Source organism: Mus pahari, chromosome 6, assembly GCF_900095145.1.
Source record: "Mus pahari chromosome 6, PAHARI_EIJ_v1.1, whole genome shotgun sequence".
Lineage (NCBI taxonomy): Eukaryota > Metazoa > Chordata > Mammalia > Rodentia > Muridae > Mus > Mus pahari.
The window spans coordinates 7,170,907-7,187,755 of NC_034595.1; the positions used below are offsets into that span (position 1 = coordinate 7,170,907).

General features: G+C 45.3%; 1 protein-coding gene across 1 annotated transcript in view; it reads right to left on the reverse strand.

Moving 5' to 3' along the window:
* Positions 1-16,849, reverse strand: part of Abca1 (ATP binding cassette subfamily A member 1) — a 119,985-nt gene that overhangs the window by 21,700 nt on the left and 81,436 nt on the right. The window contains exons 20-34 of the mRNA XM_021201044.2: positions 16,587-16,718; positions 16,194-16,336; positions 15,886-16,023; positions 15,159-15,379; positions 13,853-13,925; positions 12,787-12,989; positions 11,024-11,072; positions 10,766-10,879; positions 9,656-9,804; positions 8,007-8,131; positions 6,846-6,944; positions 3,390-3,579; positions 2,480-2,574; positions 1,316-1,348; positions 245-350 (exon numbers count right to left, since the gene is read on the reverse strand). Coding sequence (XP_021056703.1) covers positions 245-350; positions 1,316-1,348; positions 2,480-2,574; positions 3,390-3,579; positions 6,846-6,944; positions 8,007-8,131; positions 9,656-9,804; positions 10,766-10,879; positions 11,024-11,072; positions 12,787-12,989; positions 13,853-13,925; positions 15,159-15,379; positions 15,886-16,023; positions 16,194-16,336; positions 16,587-16,718 — 1,870 coding nt within the window. The remainder of the gene's footprint in view (positions 1-244; positions 351-1,315; positions 1,349-2,479; positions 2,575-3,389; positions 3,580-6,845; positions 6,945-8,006; positions 8,132-9,655; positions 9,805-10,765; positions 10,880-11,023; positions 11,073-12,786; positions 12,990-13,852; positions 13,926-15,158; positions 15,380-15,885; positions 16,024-16,193; positions 16,337-16,586; positions 16,719-16,849) is intronic.

Below are 16,849 nucleotides of genomic sequence, written 5' to 3' on the forward strand. Positions count from 1 at the left end.
GTGTGTGTGTGTGCGTGCGTGTGTGTGTGTGTGTGTGTGTGTGTGAGAGTGTGTATTAGATATGAGTAGTCTGGTTTATCTGTATACAAACCTGTGTGTGTGTGTGTGTGTGTGTGAGAGTGTGTATTAGATATGAGTAGTCTGGTTTATCTGTATACAAACCTGTTCAGACCACTATCACTACTCCTGTGTCCCAGCAATTCCAGACCCACTTTTCTGACATGTGTCTGGATGGATGCTGTACCTTGGCCAGCTTCAGGAGTTTCTTCATTTGCTTGATAGCATCATTAACTTCTTGGCTCGGAGGAAGTGCTTGAGAATTGCTGACACCCAGGGAAAACCCGCCATACCTAAAAGAAAAGCTTGACGTTAAAACCCATACCCAAGCCATTACTCACGGGAGCAGATACCACAGTACACGAGAGCCACCTCTTTTTCAAACGAGAACCAACGTTTGGCTAAGATAGTTACATGTTGCCTCCCCTGGTGAAATCTAGCCATCTTAATTCTCAAGATTGCTGCCCAGGAGGGAAGGCCTAGAGCTAATGATAGGTACCCATGCTATAGGTGGGAAGACAGGAAGATGGGCAGTCTTGACAGCCAGGTAGGGATCACAGACAGGTCTTGTCTTAGCTGGCATTAAGTAAGTCTATGACTGATCTGCTCAGAGCTCCAGGGACCCTGAACCCTGGAGAAAAGGCAGGGTGGAAAACAGAAATTGGAGAATAAAGCCTTTGAAGTCTTTTGAACCGCCACATGGGCCACTCATGGCTTCAAGAATTCTTCCTTCCCTACTCTCACCTGTGCCTTCAAAATCCAAAAGGGAAAATCAGTGGAAATAGGGTGGGAACAAATGCCTTGGGTGTCTTTCCTTTCCTCCAAGACATCACGTTATATGAAAGGCCTGAAAGGTTTTCCTTGAGTCCCTGGGCACACTTGGGAATCTGTCTGGGGGAAAAATACAGCTAGGATAGGTTCTTCCTTCATGACATTTTACTTTCTTAAATCTCTAGAGGCCCACAAGAGATTTCTGAAACTCCTCAAGGAAATCACTGTATCAAATATTTCAGGGGCCTCTGAGGTGAAGAACGAGCTACACAAATCCCACAGTAAGTCTACTATAACCGTGCCTTGGTGTGTTACACAGGTCTGCAGAACCTCAGCCCCCCTCATGCTGAGGTGACACTCAAGAGTGTGCACACGGCAAACAGTCCCCAAACCTGTAACTCTGTCTTGATTCAAGATCCCTACATCGAAATCATTCTCCTGAGACTTGGCGTGACTCAGGGAGAATGGGGAGAAGGGACTGACTTACCGAAACTCATTCACCCAGATCTTATTCTTTAAGCTGCAGAGAGAAAAGACAAACCAAAAATCAGATCTAGAAAGCAGAGGTCATACTGATGGGGCAACGGTAATCATTTACTTGAGGACAAAGCACAGAAACGGGCACTCCTCTAGCTAGGCCTATGACCAGTGCAGTAGCGTTGCATGCGTGTGAGGAAGGCCAGCCACTCTCAGCATGTCCTGTCTGCTGTCTTGGAAACCTTACTCTAATAAAAATCACATAGCACATTAAGCCCATTTAAACTCCACCTTACATGCAGGCATGGTGGTACACGCCTTTAAGCTCAGCACTGCACTCAAGAGGCAGAGGCAGATGAATCTCTATGAGTCTGAGGCCACCCTAACCTATGGAGAGAGGGTTCCAGACCAGCCAGGACTAATGTAGTGAGACCCTGTCTTTAAACAAACAAACAGACAAAAAAATAAATGCCTTGCAGACCCAGAGATCCTGTCTAAAACAAACAGACAGACACACAAATAAATGCATTACCATCCCAGATTTTAGTGAACTAAAAGCTGTTTATTGTGAATCTCATGTGGAAAGGTTACAGCTCTGAGAAATGCATGGCCTATTCTTATTCTATCATATCCTTGTTATTTAAAGTTAGTTCAAACATTGTGGTCATGACACCTGACCATACTGATGGAAAGAAAACATATTCTCTGCACACTGACTAAACATTAGTCACTACCTGGTCATGTCCCAGGAATTTACAAGTCACTTTAAAGGCTCCATATGAAAGAAAGGCTACTGTGTCTACCCTGACCTTGTTTATGGAGCCGTACAGGAGAAAGGACCTACAGGCCTCTGCTTATATCGTCTCTCTTAGCCCACACCATAAACTTGAGAGTGAAACACTAACATCAAATGTAAAGAAAATTAAAATTCACATAAGCGAAGATGTTACGAGACTAATGGGTCAGAATTCAAACCTGAGTCCACATTTATCACTTATTTTCATTCTAAAGCAGGTAGCCTCGTTCTCTAAGCTGAATTTCCAAGACTCACAAGCCCCAATATCATCTTGTCTAACTGATATCATGTGCTAAATTTCCCACAGAGCCATGATTGTCCATTTCCCTACCACTCAAGTCTACATATGCAGCATGCCAGGTTTCCACAGGAAGATACCTTTTTGCTATGATCTGCACGTATGTCTTCACCAGGTAATCTGAAATATTTCTTCCCGTCAGATTCTGAAGGATGTCTGCAGTTTTCTGTTTTCTCTGTCATCACATAGAAACCAAGCTCACATGTCTTACAGGTAAGAATCATGGCAGGAAACAGATAAAAGCAATAGGGACCCCAGGGCCTAGGCAAGGCCCTCAGCCAGTCACCACCAAACCATTGGCACTTGTCCCTCGGCCATACCAAGTCAAAATTATCTCCGGGAAAGTATTCACTGAATATCTAGGTGGGATTCTCCACATCACCAGAATATTTAAGGAAGAGCATTATAAACTGCCCAATGAATTCTTCTGTACTTTGGAGTTTACGTTGGTGAGTGGGCCGGCTGATTTTAAGGTGGCAAGCATGACTTTCTTAAGTTTTCACACCCACTGAAAATTCCCTGTTCCCACCCTCCAACCTAGATTCTGATAAAATGGCAGAGAGAAATCTCTACTGTCCTGAAATTTTTATATCACGATTGTCCTGAAATTTCAGGGGAAACCAAGAAAAACACACACACACACACACCGACTCAGATCTCCCTCCAAACCTCAGAGCCCAGAGAATGTCAGAGTTGATGAGATACACCTAAGCTTTGTGGCCCTTTTATTCTGAAGTGAAAACACAGGCTCAAAGAGTTAACACAGCCAGCAGCTCACCGCTGAGGCAGAACCAGGGTAGGAAGCTGTGCCTACAGGCGCTCTGTGACAGGCACTGGCACAGTGTAGCTCACTTGCCTCTCTCAAAACCCACTTAGCTTTTCTCAAGAGAGATCAAGAGTGACATCACATCTCACTCATTCTTGCTGCCACACAGAGGCTACCAGGTCCTACCCTGAGCCAACTTCTCAGTCACGCCGACAGGGACTCACCTGAGGAGGCGGCAGCCCCCCTGCCCCTGGCGGACACACAGGCAGCATCTTCTTGATTTTGTCACTGCTACACTGGCATGCAGGTGAGGGGTTCTTCATCGTCCAGTTCCCATTCTGGAAGAGGTCTACGATGCTCTGGGGAACTGGGCTGATGGTCCAGTCCTCCTCCCCGGCCAAGCAAGGGGTGTCTCTGTAAAAGGAGATAGCAAGCGTTCTAGGCTCTCCTGAAAAGGGCCTGTCTCTCCTTGAGGCTTTTAGAGCCCAGTTTGTCTCGTTAGTGAGGACCCATGTGCCTAGTCCTACCATTTGAAAAAATAGCTTGACTTCATTATGTTTGCTCTCATAGAAGCCTGTGGAAGCTGGGGGATCACAGAAAACCCAGGAAAATAGGACATGAACAGATTCCAGATGTTCATGCGGAGCTCTGTTCAACCCAGCTAACCAGTTTGTTGACATGACACACAGAAGAATCCACTCTGCGCTGCACAGTGTTCTGCATCTTTGGGAGTCTGGAGAATGCAATGCAAACTCTCCGACTTCATGGACTACAAGTCAACAAATCCGATTTTACACAACCCCAGATAAAGCAGACACAACAAGAGGATACATGGAGAAAGCAGACCTTTGAGTCAGCTTCAACCAAAACATAAACGACAAGCTAAAGAATTGAGATAATGGGCTGGAGAGATGCCTCGGTAGATAAACGTACCTATAGCCCAAACTAGATTCAATCTCTAGATCCTGTTATACTCTGACCTTTGCATGTGTATCATGACATGCATACACACACACACACACACACACACACACACACACACTAAAATACGTCAATTAATTTTAAAAGAACTGGGGAGAATGAACATGCCAGGCAGCAGCTATGGGCAGTCAGATACAAAGGCTCTGCAAAGAAATGAGTGTATGTGTTTGATGAAAACAAGGTCATGTGATGAACTTTAAGACAAGGGGGAGGGAAGAGGGGGAGGAGCTTCATGACAGAATCATGGTTAGGAGCTTGTATTTTATGCTCAGCATGTTGAAAGTCTTATAGAGAATGGCAGGATCCAAATGATGTTCTATAATGAGCAGAGACTTAAGGAGCTGAGTGGAGTATGAACGCTCACTGTATGAAAGGGGAGGTTGTCTATGACCATCTGCAGAGACAATGCAGGGCCCTAATCTCTGCCTAGAGTCCTGAACTGTTTAATGTGCATCACAAATCCCTTGCAATCTCAGGGCTCATTTATCCCTACTGATAAAATAAGAGTATAAAATGATGTGCCATTTCTAGTCTTTCTTCCATATTTCCAATTTTCATGATTCCACAATTTAAACTACAACCCTTATACCTCACGTCTGTGCATGTGTGTGTTTATAAATATGCACTCAAGTGCTTTTTAGTCAAATAATTCCTCATTTTCTCTTTAAAGCCTCTTCCCTAAGATATTTACCCTTAAGACACTCATACCTAATACCTTTAAAAGACAACAGGCTGAGACAAACTAAAGACCACTCGAAAAAGCAACTTAGTCAGAATTCTCTAATGTTCCCCAGGAACCTAAAATTTGAATTTCAGTCTGAGATGACGGGGTGAAGCTCTGCCTTTCAGACGGCTTGCAGCAGAGCGTCCACGGAGCAGAGACAGCACACGTACCTTCTGATGTCATGGACATTTCTTTTATCTCTGCAGGCCAGCTGTCAGCTCAGTTCTCTCTCCTATAGATCTGGCCTTTGCTGGAATCAATCCACGAATCCATACAGTTCAGCTTACCAACAAAGGACCCAGCTACCCAGATTTTCATCTTACCTCATCCTTCTTTCCTACAAAACCTTCACATGGAATCTTAACTTTTTGGTGAAGTCAAGGAGAAGCTGTGTCCTTCTAGAAAGTACTAAGGATATTTAGTAAATACCTACTACGGTTTGAGTCTTCAATATTTTCCAAAGGCTCAAATGCTAATCTAGGCTTGGTCCCTAGATTGTGGTGCTACTGGGTGCTGACAGAGTCTGTATGTAAGTCACAGGACCTAAGAGAAGTACGTTATGTCACTGGGGATGTACACTCAAAGGAAATCATAGAACCTCAAGCCTTCTTTCTCTTCTTTTGCTCCCTTGCTTGGCGTCTATGATATAAGCAGCTATCATATTGTAGGGAAGCACATGCTCCCTACCACAATGTTCTACCCAACTAGGGACCCCCAAAGGGCCGCAAACAACATAGCCAACTAACCATGAACCAAAAGCTCTGACACCACAGGTCACCAATAAATCTCTGCTCCTCATAAGTTGGTTTTTCTCAGTGACAGAACATTGTCTAGCACATCATCTGATACTGTGGTGGTTTGAACCGTCCCAAAGGCTGATATCTGAATACTGAAGGATCAGGAAGTGTGGCTTTGTTGGAGGAGGTGTGTCACTGGGAGCAGACTCTGAGATCTGAAAAGACTCATGCCATTCAAAAGATTCTGTTTCCTCTTTGTGGATCAGGATGTGAGCTCTCCGCTGCTGCCTCAGCGCATCCCTCTATCTGCCGCCATGCTCCTCACAAGGAGGCTCATGGACTCCTAGCTCACTGGAACGGTAATTCCCCCCGAAGCCTTTCCCTCTATGAACTGCCTTGGCCATGGTGTTTTATCACAGCAACAGAAAAGTAATTAAGTAAATAATAATTAAGAGATGATAAATACACGGAAGTATTCATCTCCAAATCTGCTAGCTCTTTTATAGACACAGCCATCAGATTCAGTGCTCTGACACAAGACTGCCGTTTGGGATTCCAATTTTCCTTCCTGTGCTTCTCTATCACCTTGTCGACTCTCCACAGTTCCTTAGCTATCACGCACTGCCTGTTCATGTGGACCTCAGGCACACATTCTCCCTGGACCTGCAGACTTGAAGTCTACTAGCTCCAGTTCGCTCCACCTCACCTCTCCACTGGTTTTACCACAATGTTCCCATGACTTGCTTCTTCGGTACATAGAGAGTCAACTGGGCATATCGCTCACTGAGTTTATTTACCTACTATTTAAAACTAGTCCTGAAGATATGATGAAAATATGCGACTGCACAAAAACAAAGTGTCTGTTGTTATAAAAATACAAGCAGTATGCCATCTCTGTTGGTTAAAGAAATTGATAAGCAAAGCTGCAAACTTCACACTCCACCAGTCTACTATGGCACACAAGCATGGGAGCTGGGGTCAAGGAGAGGAGGTCAGTAAGTACACACTGTGATGTAAAAATCAACATACAGCAGAGTAAACAAACTTCGTAAAGATTTGGTATACAGGGTGTTAGAAGAATCTATTTGTTCTTAAATTGATTTGGTTATCTCCTGGCCTTTTAAAATAAAAATTGACTGAAAGAAAAAAAAAAAAAACTGACAGTGGTCACAATACCACCAGAAAGAAAACCTGGCAGCCACCATGAGAAGGCAGCTCAGGGCTGACGTGTCACTCACGGGATTGGGTTTCCTTCCATACAGCGGGTCCCGAAGCCTGGATCTTTGGTCAGAGCATTCAAGAGTTCCTGGGTGCCCATGTCCTCCGGAGCATCATTACTACAGATACAAGAGAAACATCCAGGTCAGTCGTTCATCCAAACCAGGTCTTGGAGGCAGGAAAAGTTTTCTACAGAAAATACTCTACTAAGCATTTTCTGAGGAACAGGCTTCTAAGACTAAAATATATACAAGAGCCACCTGCAAGGAGCTTCAAACATCTGTCATCAGGGTAACAGACAGTGCCCCCAGTGAAGCATGTACAGAGATTACATGTGAAGGCACGTGTGTGTGTGTGTGTGTGTGTGTGTATGTGTACATACACACACACAAATACATACGTACTTCGTTTGAAATAAAGAAAATCATTAAGGATCAGTATTTCAAAACTACTTTGATAATTACACTGACAGCTAGGATATTCCAAGAACAGACAGGAAGATTTTATTTATTATTTGTATGAACAATTTAAAAGTCCAAGAAATAATGGGCCTAGAGCACAAACCAATGTCATGATCTGTACCCATAGGCAATGCTAGGTCATCGGCTAGAAAGGAATCAAATGAACTTTTAACTATAGAAGATGAAAGTGAGCTAAAGCAAAAGAAGATAATGAATAATCTATATATGATCTATACACATCCTACACACACATTCACACAGAGTTTTTAAAACTTCCCTCTATATATCACTGGCACTTTCTCCCATCTACAGACCTACCAGTGCATCAGAATGGAAGAAAACCTGTATTAAACAAAGTCTTGAAAGTCCCTTATCTTCTGATTTTTAACAGGATCAGTATGGAATAGGAGCACTCTTGCCTGAAGACGCACACTTAGCTAACATCCTAACCTGAACGATTTCTTGGTTACTGAATTAAAGCATACCTGACAAGAGCCTAACAATACAAGGGGAAATGCCCAGCAGAGATTCACCTTTATTTTCCAGTATCATTTACTATTGTTCTTTGCTACACTAGTGGCTTGTATAGGAGCCTGAACCATCATGAGAAGACCCATCCCGCCGCAGAACTGTGAATTCTGACTCCTTGGCTCTCAGTATAGGAAACCCTGTTGGTCTGTTTCAACCCTCTCTGCCCTGAGGCACAGAGGACAAACATACCTGACAAATGTATACTGCTCGTTATACATCCAGGGCTGAAGTTCCAGGCTGGGGTACTTGCCAAAGGGTGGCACAATCAGGCTGAAGACCAGGGCAATGCAAACAAAGACAGCTGGCAGGACAATCTATACACAGGCATTGGAGAAGGAAGAGACAACAGGACAACTTTTTAGAAGCCTGAAGAGCAAGCCCCTGAAAGTCTAGCCAGTCCCATGGACTAGCAACACAGGAATGTGGAATACAGGCAAGGCCCGGAGCCGAGTTCTACCAAAGTATTTCTGGCAGATTGGAGAGAAAGGAGACTGAAAATTAAGCCCCTTCCTCCCAAGGCATTTCCTGAAGCTAAAAGCACAAAGACAGAGGCTATGGTCACCTAACAGAGGCACAAGCCGGGAATATCACAGAGTAAAGAGTCAGAGTGACTCTTTAGGCTTAACTCTTTCTCCCCTCTAAAGACTGAGAAAACCCAGCCTGGATCATAGACTCGGGTAGAAGGCTGAATGGCCCTGGACTGGGAGCCAGGAGCCTGAATCCTGGTTCTGTCCCCACTTGCAGGGGGTCCTATGTAACATCAGTAAATCTGAGGACGGAGAACATGACAGCAACTCCCCCGCCAGAAGCAGCAGCAGCCAGTGTCTCTCCTATGAGCACCGTGAAAAGCGTAATTATCTAAATTCTTCCTTGAAACTCCCCAAATTTTATACATCCCTTCTCTGAAAACAACAAAATGTATGGGTCAACTAAAGGATCGCTTCATTCCTTTCTGAGAAATTTACCCTTAAAACTGCAGTGATTCAACGGTAACCCTGGCTGCAGGTGCAACTTGGTAGTCGAGAGCTCGCACACCCTGGGATTCCATCTCCAGTGCCATAAGAATTCAAACAGTAACTCTGATTTTAATATTCCTGGATTTCAATACAGAAAATTATCAGTGGACGAATAATTCCACTGGAAAGTATTGTAGTGAGAATCAGCCCCTTTAATATCCTCTTTCGTAGTTATTGATGGCGTTAGTATTATTATCACCGTTCACAAACTAGAGCATCATGGATCAGAGGGCAGTCAGCCAGTGATTCACTGAACCAGATTCTAAATCCAGGTCTGCAGGCTTCACGCTCATGCTCTGAGTTAGTGTTGCCCAGGTGGTCTGCAGGGAGGGCTCCATGGACATGTTCTCTATAATTCATTTTGTAGAATGAAGTAACTTTATAGCTGACTTTAACCGATCAAGTCAACATGCAAACTGTGATATGGGGGATCAATGTGCCTGTTCCATTCCTAGCTCTCTCGCTATTGTCAATTAGAGAAAAACAAAACCCGCCATGTTTTCGATAATAAGTACACTGACAAGCACGACTCAGCACGACGACTCTCATGTTATGAGAGCTGAATTTGCCCAAGTGGTTTTCTTCCTAAACTGTGTCCCTTTCATGATCTCCTCTAAATTATAGCCACCTCCCCAAGTAATGTCAAAGTCCATTCTAGATAAATTCGTTTCATCCTCCTAACAGCCACACATCCCGGCTCATTTTCAGATGAAGAATTTGAAGTCCCCGGGAAATCACAAATGGCATACTGGCCCCAGTGTCTCCGTCTTGACCACAGTCAAGAGCCCGCAGTCCATGAAGGCAGACCCCAGCACGCCTCACCTGAGCGAAGAACCCCTTCCGGCTCCGCCTGGCAATCAGCAGCCTCTTCCACAAAAGGGCCACAAACTGTTGCTGGGTGAGCTTCCAGCCCTTCAGCTGGTAGGAGCCTTTGCCGTCCATCCCACTGAGCAGGTCCGTCTCCCTGGATTCTGTAAGCAGCACATAGGGAGGGTCGGCTATAATCAATCTCACTTGCCTTTGAATGTCTCCACTCTTTCCTCTACTAGCTTCAGCAGTCATCTGGGAAGCTGGGGTTTTGAAGCCTCCAGTACCTCACAGGAGTGAACGGGTTTCTTGGAAAAGCCACATTAAAGGAAAGACTCTAACTCAAAGTTATATTTCTCAATGTGTATGCTTTCAGTCCCCATCTGATGAGCACAGAAAATGAAGATCCCTGAGGACAGGCAAAGACGTGCACACAAATAACAGAAGCAAGCTGTTCCCAGTTCCATGACCTGGGTCATATAGGCTGGCACATGATGGTTATTACTCTTCTATCTTTTATATGCATGGTAAAAAGTGGACAAATTTAAAACATCTAAGTCCTGACAACAAAACATGAAGTAAGTACAAAAGGCAGGCTCATAAAAGCAGATAATTTTCTGTCCTCACTGGAAGTTGTCTAGAAATCCTTGTCTGAAACTAATGACTCTTAACTGAGGCACTTAGACAAGTCTACTAATTTGCTTCATTTCATACTGCCCTTCTCCTTCTCAACCACATATGGGCAGTCATTAAAAAATATACATGTCTAAGAACACAACTTCTTTTACTCCTTCAAAATCAAACACTCATTCAATGCACTTTCATTCAACACTTAAGCATTGGGACCCTACAGAGATGACAATATAAACAGGTTCAGAGCATGGTTGGGTCATCTTCTCATACCCATCTGAGAAAACTTTCTATTAAATGAAGTGATAAGGGTAGGTTTCTTCAGTTTGACCAGACATGCCACATTGGAAAAGGGGCTCTCTCATCTTTTCCACTTTTCTTTGGAACTGTTAGGATCTGTGATCTTAGCCAAAGGCGATCAAAGAGATAGCTAAGAAACACGTAGAAGACAAACTCAAGTTCAAACAACAGAACAGAGATCCTGCCCGTGCGAACCTGGGTCTATGTCAGAGTCATTGGGATCAATAGCATCGTCTTCCGTAAATGGGTGCAGACAGCTCTGCTTGTCCCCGAAGGCCCGTCTGTTTCGTCTTGCTGGCAAAGTACCATCTAAATGGAAAAGGAAGGAATCCTACGGTTTATTTATTTGTAAGACAACAAACCTTCCCAGAGCAAATCCATACACTAAAAATGGGACTGAATCAGACCAATGCAAAGGGACAGGTACAAAAGGGGTTAGCTCCAACCGGTTACCTGAGGTCTCAGCATCCACCCCGCTCTCTTCAGCCACTTTGAGGAATATCTGAGAAATTAATGCAGGATACAATATAAGTGAGCACTTGTTTTATGAAAGAAGTCATCACTCCCCAGATTAGGTTACGGAATCCGGAATCCCACGTTAGGCTCTTAAGATAAAGAAGGTGGAGGCTGCATTTGTCAACAAGAATTTTATCAGAATCACTCGAGAGAAGCTGTTTGGGGCAGAAAACATTTCCTCACAAGTGACAGCTATCAGTCCAGGCAACTCTTTCAAAACCAAAACAATACATTATGTCTATAGAGACATTCATTCTGAACCTACAGAGAATGAGGCGAGTTACTTTTTAACAAGTCTGTGCTCCCAGACCTTTGAGCAGGATAGCACTGTGATCATTTATCCCCCAAGACAAATGGCAAGGAAATGAGCTTCCTATCGCTAGAAATAAATATTATAGTAGAGGGAAATCTGAATGAAGTCACTGATTTCCAAACCCGCCTACAGACCACTCCGTAGGAAGCACGCGACAGAAGTTCAAAGTCATGTCTACAGAAATCCCAACTCAAAGGCACAAGAGAGGAGCTTTAGAACCGCTATTGTCATCACAGATGACTCTACTGCACAATCTACCCTGGGAAGCGGCCAAGCCAGACAATGTTTACACACGTCCCAGGCCTCAAGGCTTGTGATGTTGTATCTCTAAAGAGAAGCATTGCTACACAGGAAAGATAGCTGGGCTTTGAAGCCCCAAACCTCTGATTCATAATCTTAAATGAACGTCATTATTAATTCTCATCCTGCTGTAATCATTAAAAGAGCTTTCAATGTTTAAAACAAAAGGCCACCAATGGAGTGGCACAGGTATACTGACCACACCCCAGGTCACACCCCACACCCAGGAGCAGTCTGCCAACACAAATAGATACCATGAGCTTATTTTGTCTTTAAAAGAGAAAATATGAAGTCGGGTAGGTAGAGAGGTGGCGATGAAGGATCTGGAAGGAACTGAAAAAGACCATTAATGTGTCTGGAATATATTCTCAAATAATAGGTAAAAATATCTTAAAAAATAAAATACAGGCGCTGGAGAGATTATTTAGACATTTAAGAGCACTGACAGAGAGCCTGTGTTCAATCCCAGCAACCACATGATGGCTCACAACCACATGATGGCTCACAACCACATGGTGGCTCACAACCATCTGTAATGAGATCTGACGGCCTCTTCTGGTGTGTCTGAAGACAGCTACAGTGTACTCAAATAAATACATCTTAAACAAATAAAATCCAAATAATAATAACGGATTAAATAATAAATAATAATAGATTAAATAAACCTTAAATAAAATACAGATACTGATACTACTAATGATGATAATGATAGTAAAATAAAAGAGGCCAAAGTTTGGAGTGAGCAAGGAGAAGTGGAAGGCATGATTTAGAAGAACAAAGGCAAAAGACGGGAGAAATGCTCAAACAAGCAAACAAAAACACCAAGCTTATCAAGCTCATCACCTGGCTCCATTCGACTGTCCATAAGTATGTGTGAGTGTTTGTCACCAGGCCACAACACTATTCAAAACAGGGAACAATCCTAACACTCCAATACACTGCTGTCTCCCACTACCTGCGCTCTTATGTGTTTCACTTGGGCTAACATTACCCAGATGCGAATGCCTTAAACTCTCAGTAACCAACTCTATAGCCATCTTGTTGCCAGGCTAAGCGGCCTCTCTGGCTTTGGGATGGTTGAGCTTACTTCTTCGAGGGTGGTCTCCGAGATGCCATAACTGGAGATGCCCAGGTCTGAGAGGCGGTCATCAATCTCGTGGAAGAGTTCCACAAAGGCTCCCTCCTTCGCGGCTTCATAGGGCAGCACATAGGTCAGTTCGTGCCCAATGTCCTCTACCAGCCGGGCTTCAGACACGTGCTTCCTGATGAGGTTGGAGATAGCAGAGACATCTGCAGGGACCAGAGGTGTTCCGTCATCAGAGACTCCACAGAAAGAGCCAGCTTGTCTCTCCCTTTCCCAACACCAGATGTCCTAAGATGCCAAACCCACTGGCTTATTCGTCTCTGGCAGGAGAATTCAAGGAGAGCAAAGACTGTCTCTAACTCATTCTTACGTCACAGAACCTAGGCACACGGATAGGCGCTAGGTGTCTGCTGAATAGGTGCCTTGTGTCTAATGTATCTGTACCAGGACTCTTCCACAGAATGAGTTTATAAAGCATATAAGACCCTGCCCTTCTGTAACTTTCAGATGAGGCTATCCACGTTTTACCTCAGGAGATGGCTAATCAAACAGTTTGTGGGAGCAGAAACCTTCCTGGAAAAAGCCAGCTGTTGGGACTGGATAGAGACAGTCAGCTCTATATTTTTATTCCATATGCCACTGGCAGTCCTGGTCTCTCACAGGCACTGCTCAAGGGAAATTGAAATGTTCTTCCTTATCTCCTGGGCTCTCGCCATTCTTAGATGCGGAGATCAACTCCCTTCCTACTGGCTTGACCCTCTACATCTCATCCGGCATCTGGCTGAATCCACTCCCCCGCCCCCCAAGGTATTCCCCAGACTCCCAGTCACAACTGTTCTCTGGAATACTGCCATCCCAAGCCCAGGACCAAGCCCCATGCGCCCCAGCAAGTGTTAGGCCAAGCCACCACCAAGCTGCATTCACTCCCACGGCCACCCAGCCCAGCCCAGCCCAGCGGCAAACCTTGAGTCAGCGCCACCAGCCTCTGCACCTCTCCTCCTCTGCCTCCACTCTGCCCAGCTGCGGGGAGCTCAGGCACCACCTGAATAAGAAACCCCAGAATCCTTACCGATGGTCAGCGTGTCACTTTCATGGTCGCTGCCCAGGCCAGCATCAGAACTGCTCTGAGAAACACTGTCCTCCTGATGATAAAGAAGGAGGTGAGAACGGGTCAGGGGTCAAACCGGGCATAGCCACCACCACCTTTGACGGACAGAGCATCCAGGAAGTTCTACGGCATAAAACTAGAGCAGAAAGCTTTTCCCCGGGAAGTGTGCAGCTGGCAGCCATGGCTTCGGAGGCCTCTGCTGTCATGTGTGTGCTCAATACGGACGGCCTCGCTGACTAGGGTGAGAGAGGTCAGCAAACTGAGTGTCAACAGATCTGTGGCCACAGATCAACGCTGCCACTGGTCATTTGCCAACCGTCCCCACGTGGGATTTACCTGACCGTTTAGCTAATTTAACGCTTCCTCGATGTGAATATGCATTCAGTCACTCAGGCACCTTATTAACATGCAGAGATGGATTCAGTAGGTCTGAACGTCGCCCAAGTCACCATGTTTGTAATGAATTCCCAACTGAGGCTGATGTGTTATATACTTCAGACCACACTTGAATGAGGAGGCTCCAGTTAACAGGAAAATAAATGGATAGGAGTTCAAATCAGGTAGGAGACAGGGTAGGGAGGAGGTCTGCTGTGACCGTCCACACAGACACATCTCAGACATGTAAGAAAGAAACAAACCAGACCCAGGATTCTGGTCCTCACTTTTATGTCCTTGCTGGGAGACCTTGAATATGCAAAAATTCCTACAAGCCTTACTTCCTTCATCTGAGATTATAAACATAATCCTGTCTTCCCTGGTTTGCTCTACACTTGGAAAATATAAAATATATAAACAGAACAAAAATGTACTGTTATCAATAATTTTTTCTAAACCCACATGTTATACAGGGATGGAAGGGTTTAAAATCGTATCTAGTAAATATTTGGTGTTTTATAGTTTCAAAGTGAAGGTCAGTAAGATTTAAGGCAGCAGGTAGGAATGGTGGGATATCTTGTAGCCAAGGCTGCTCTTACCTCTTGGCGGGTTCTCTTTTCTTTGCTAGAGTAAAGCCCTCAAAGGACTTGTCTCCATAACCCAGGGCACTTCCAGAGGGAATATAAAGGGGCTGAACCAGAGCTAGTGTGGCGGGAGCAGAGGTCTCCTGGCCTTCCACACAGGAACCATGATGCACTGCAGCAGGCCCACAAAGCAAGGGGAATGTTGCCTCAATCTTAGCAGCGTGGGGCACCTGCGTGCAAGCCATCTATGGGAACAAGCCCTGGTTGCCTCATCCCCATAACAGCCCAGCCCCAAGATGGCTGCTCACCTTTTTCAGACAAGACACGGTGCTGCTACTGTTTCTGCAGGAACTGAGGGACGATTCCACATCTTTCTTGACCAGGGTCAGATAGTAACCCGTTCCCAACTGGTTTTTCAAAAACAGGGAGGAGCCCACACAACACAGCTTCCCATGGGAAATGATGGCAATTCTGTCCCCAAGGATGTCAGCTTCGTCCATATGGTGTGTAGACAAAATAATGGTGCGGCCTGCCAGGCACAAACACAAGGAGATGGGACGGTGAGACTTGTCAGTTCTCACTGATCATAGTGGCACAAATGGCAGCGATGTCACATATGAGAAAGACATGGGGAAGCCTTTAACCTCCGTAGATGTGACCCCAGGATGGCAAGGCTTGGGGGGACGGCATTTGTAAATGCCACAAAAAGGAGAAAGGTATTTATTTGGGATCCTGCTCTGTAAAGTGTGCTAAGAACTTTACAGACATTCCTATTAGTCATGGACAACATGAACAAGGACACGGTCTAACTGCAATATGTATGTGTATGCTTATACCCTTTCTGCTCTTCTGGTAGGCCCTTAAATAATGAAGTATACATCTTAATAATCTTGCAAAGCAGGACAGAAACGGAGCTTCAAGGAGGCTCCCAACTTTTCTTGAGAAGCAATTCTGTTACCCTAACGCAACCAGCCACAATTCCCAAGAGCCCTGCTCTACCCCGGGTCATGACGGGAAATAAATAACAGCTCGTACCTTGCCGGTATTTCAGCAGGAGTTCCCATATTCCCCTGCGAGAGTACGGGTCCACCCCGGCTGTGGGCTCATCCAGAATGACAACCTTGGATCCACCCACGAAGGCCAGGGCCACAGACAGCTTTCTCTGCATACCACCTACAAGACAGAGCAAGACACACCCTCAAATGGTAAGTGGGGGGAGAGGTGGTGAGAGATGGCTGGAGGTACCCATCTGGGGACATAAAGAGGGTTAGGCCTCCGTCACCAACCATCCAGGCTTGAACGCTAGGGTGCTTGTCTGGAGAAGGAAGGTGTCCGGGGCTCACCTGAGAGCTGACTCGTTTTGCTCTTCAGCTTGCTGGGGGGTAAGCCAACATCCAGGGCCATCTGCTCCATCTCTGCTTTCACATGCTTCTCTGAGAGCCCTTTTAGGCGGGCATAGAACCAGATGTGCTCTTCGACAGTCAGCCTGGGGGAAAGAGGGACAGGTCAGCTCGGGGCCCAATAGGATGGATGGACCTTGGCACAGTTTTCCTCTCTTCCTTCTATGCCATTCTTGCCTTTAAAAAGCACTCAATTTCTTTAACAAGGTAACCAGAAGGGAGAATTCACGGTATACAAATAGCCATACAATAAAGCATATATATCCTATAGCCACAGGGCATCAGAGGGGGGTGAGATTTAGGGGGTATATTCCTCTTGGTGCTTCTTCTACTCACATGTCAAACAGCACATTATGCTGGGGACAGACTCCCAGGTTCTGCCGGATGGAGCTCATCTCTGAGCGAATGTCCTTCCCCAGGATGTAGGCAGTGCCAGAAGTTGGGGGAAATAGCCCAGTCAGTATTGACCTGAGGACAAGTGTAACAGAGTCAAGAGTCAGGAAGACCCAGCCTCACCATTCAGGGCTGCAGAGCCTGGGCAAGGAGAGCGGATGACACCACTTGACAGGATGCTTTCCTTTCTAATCTAACCTAATCCA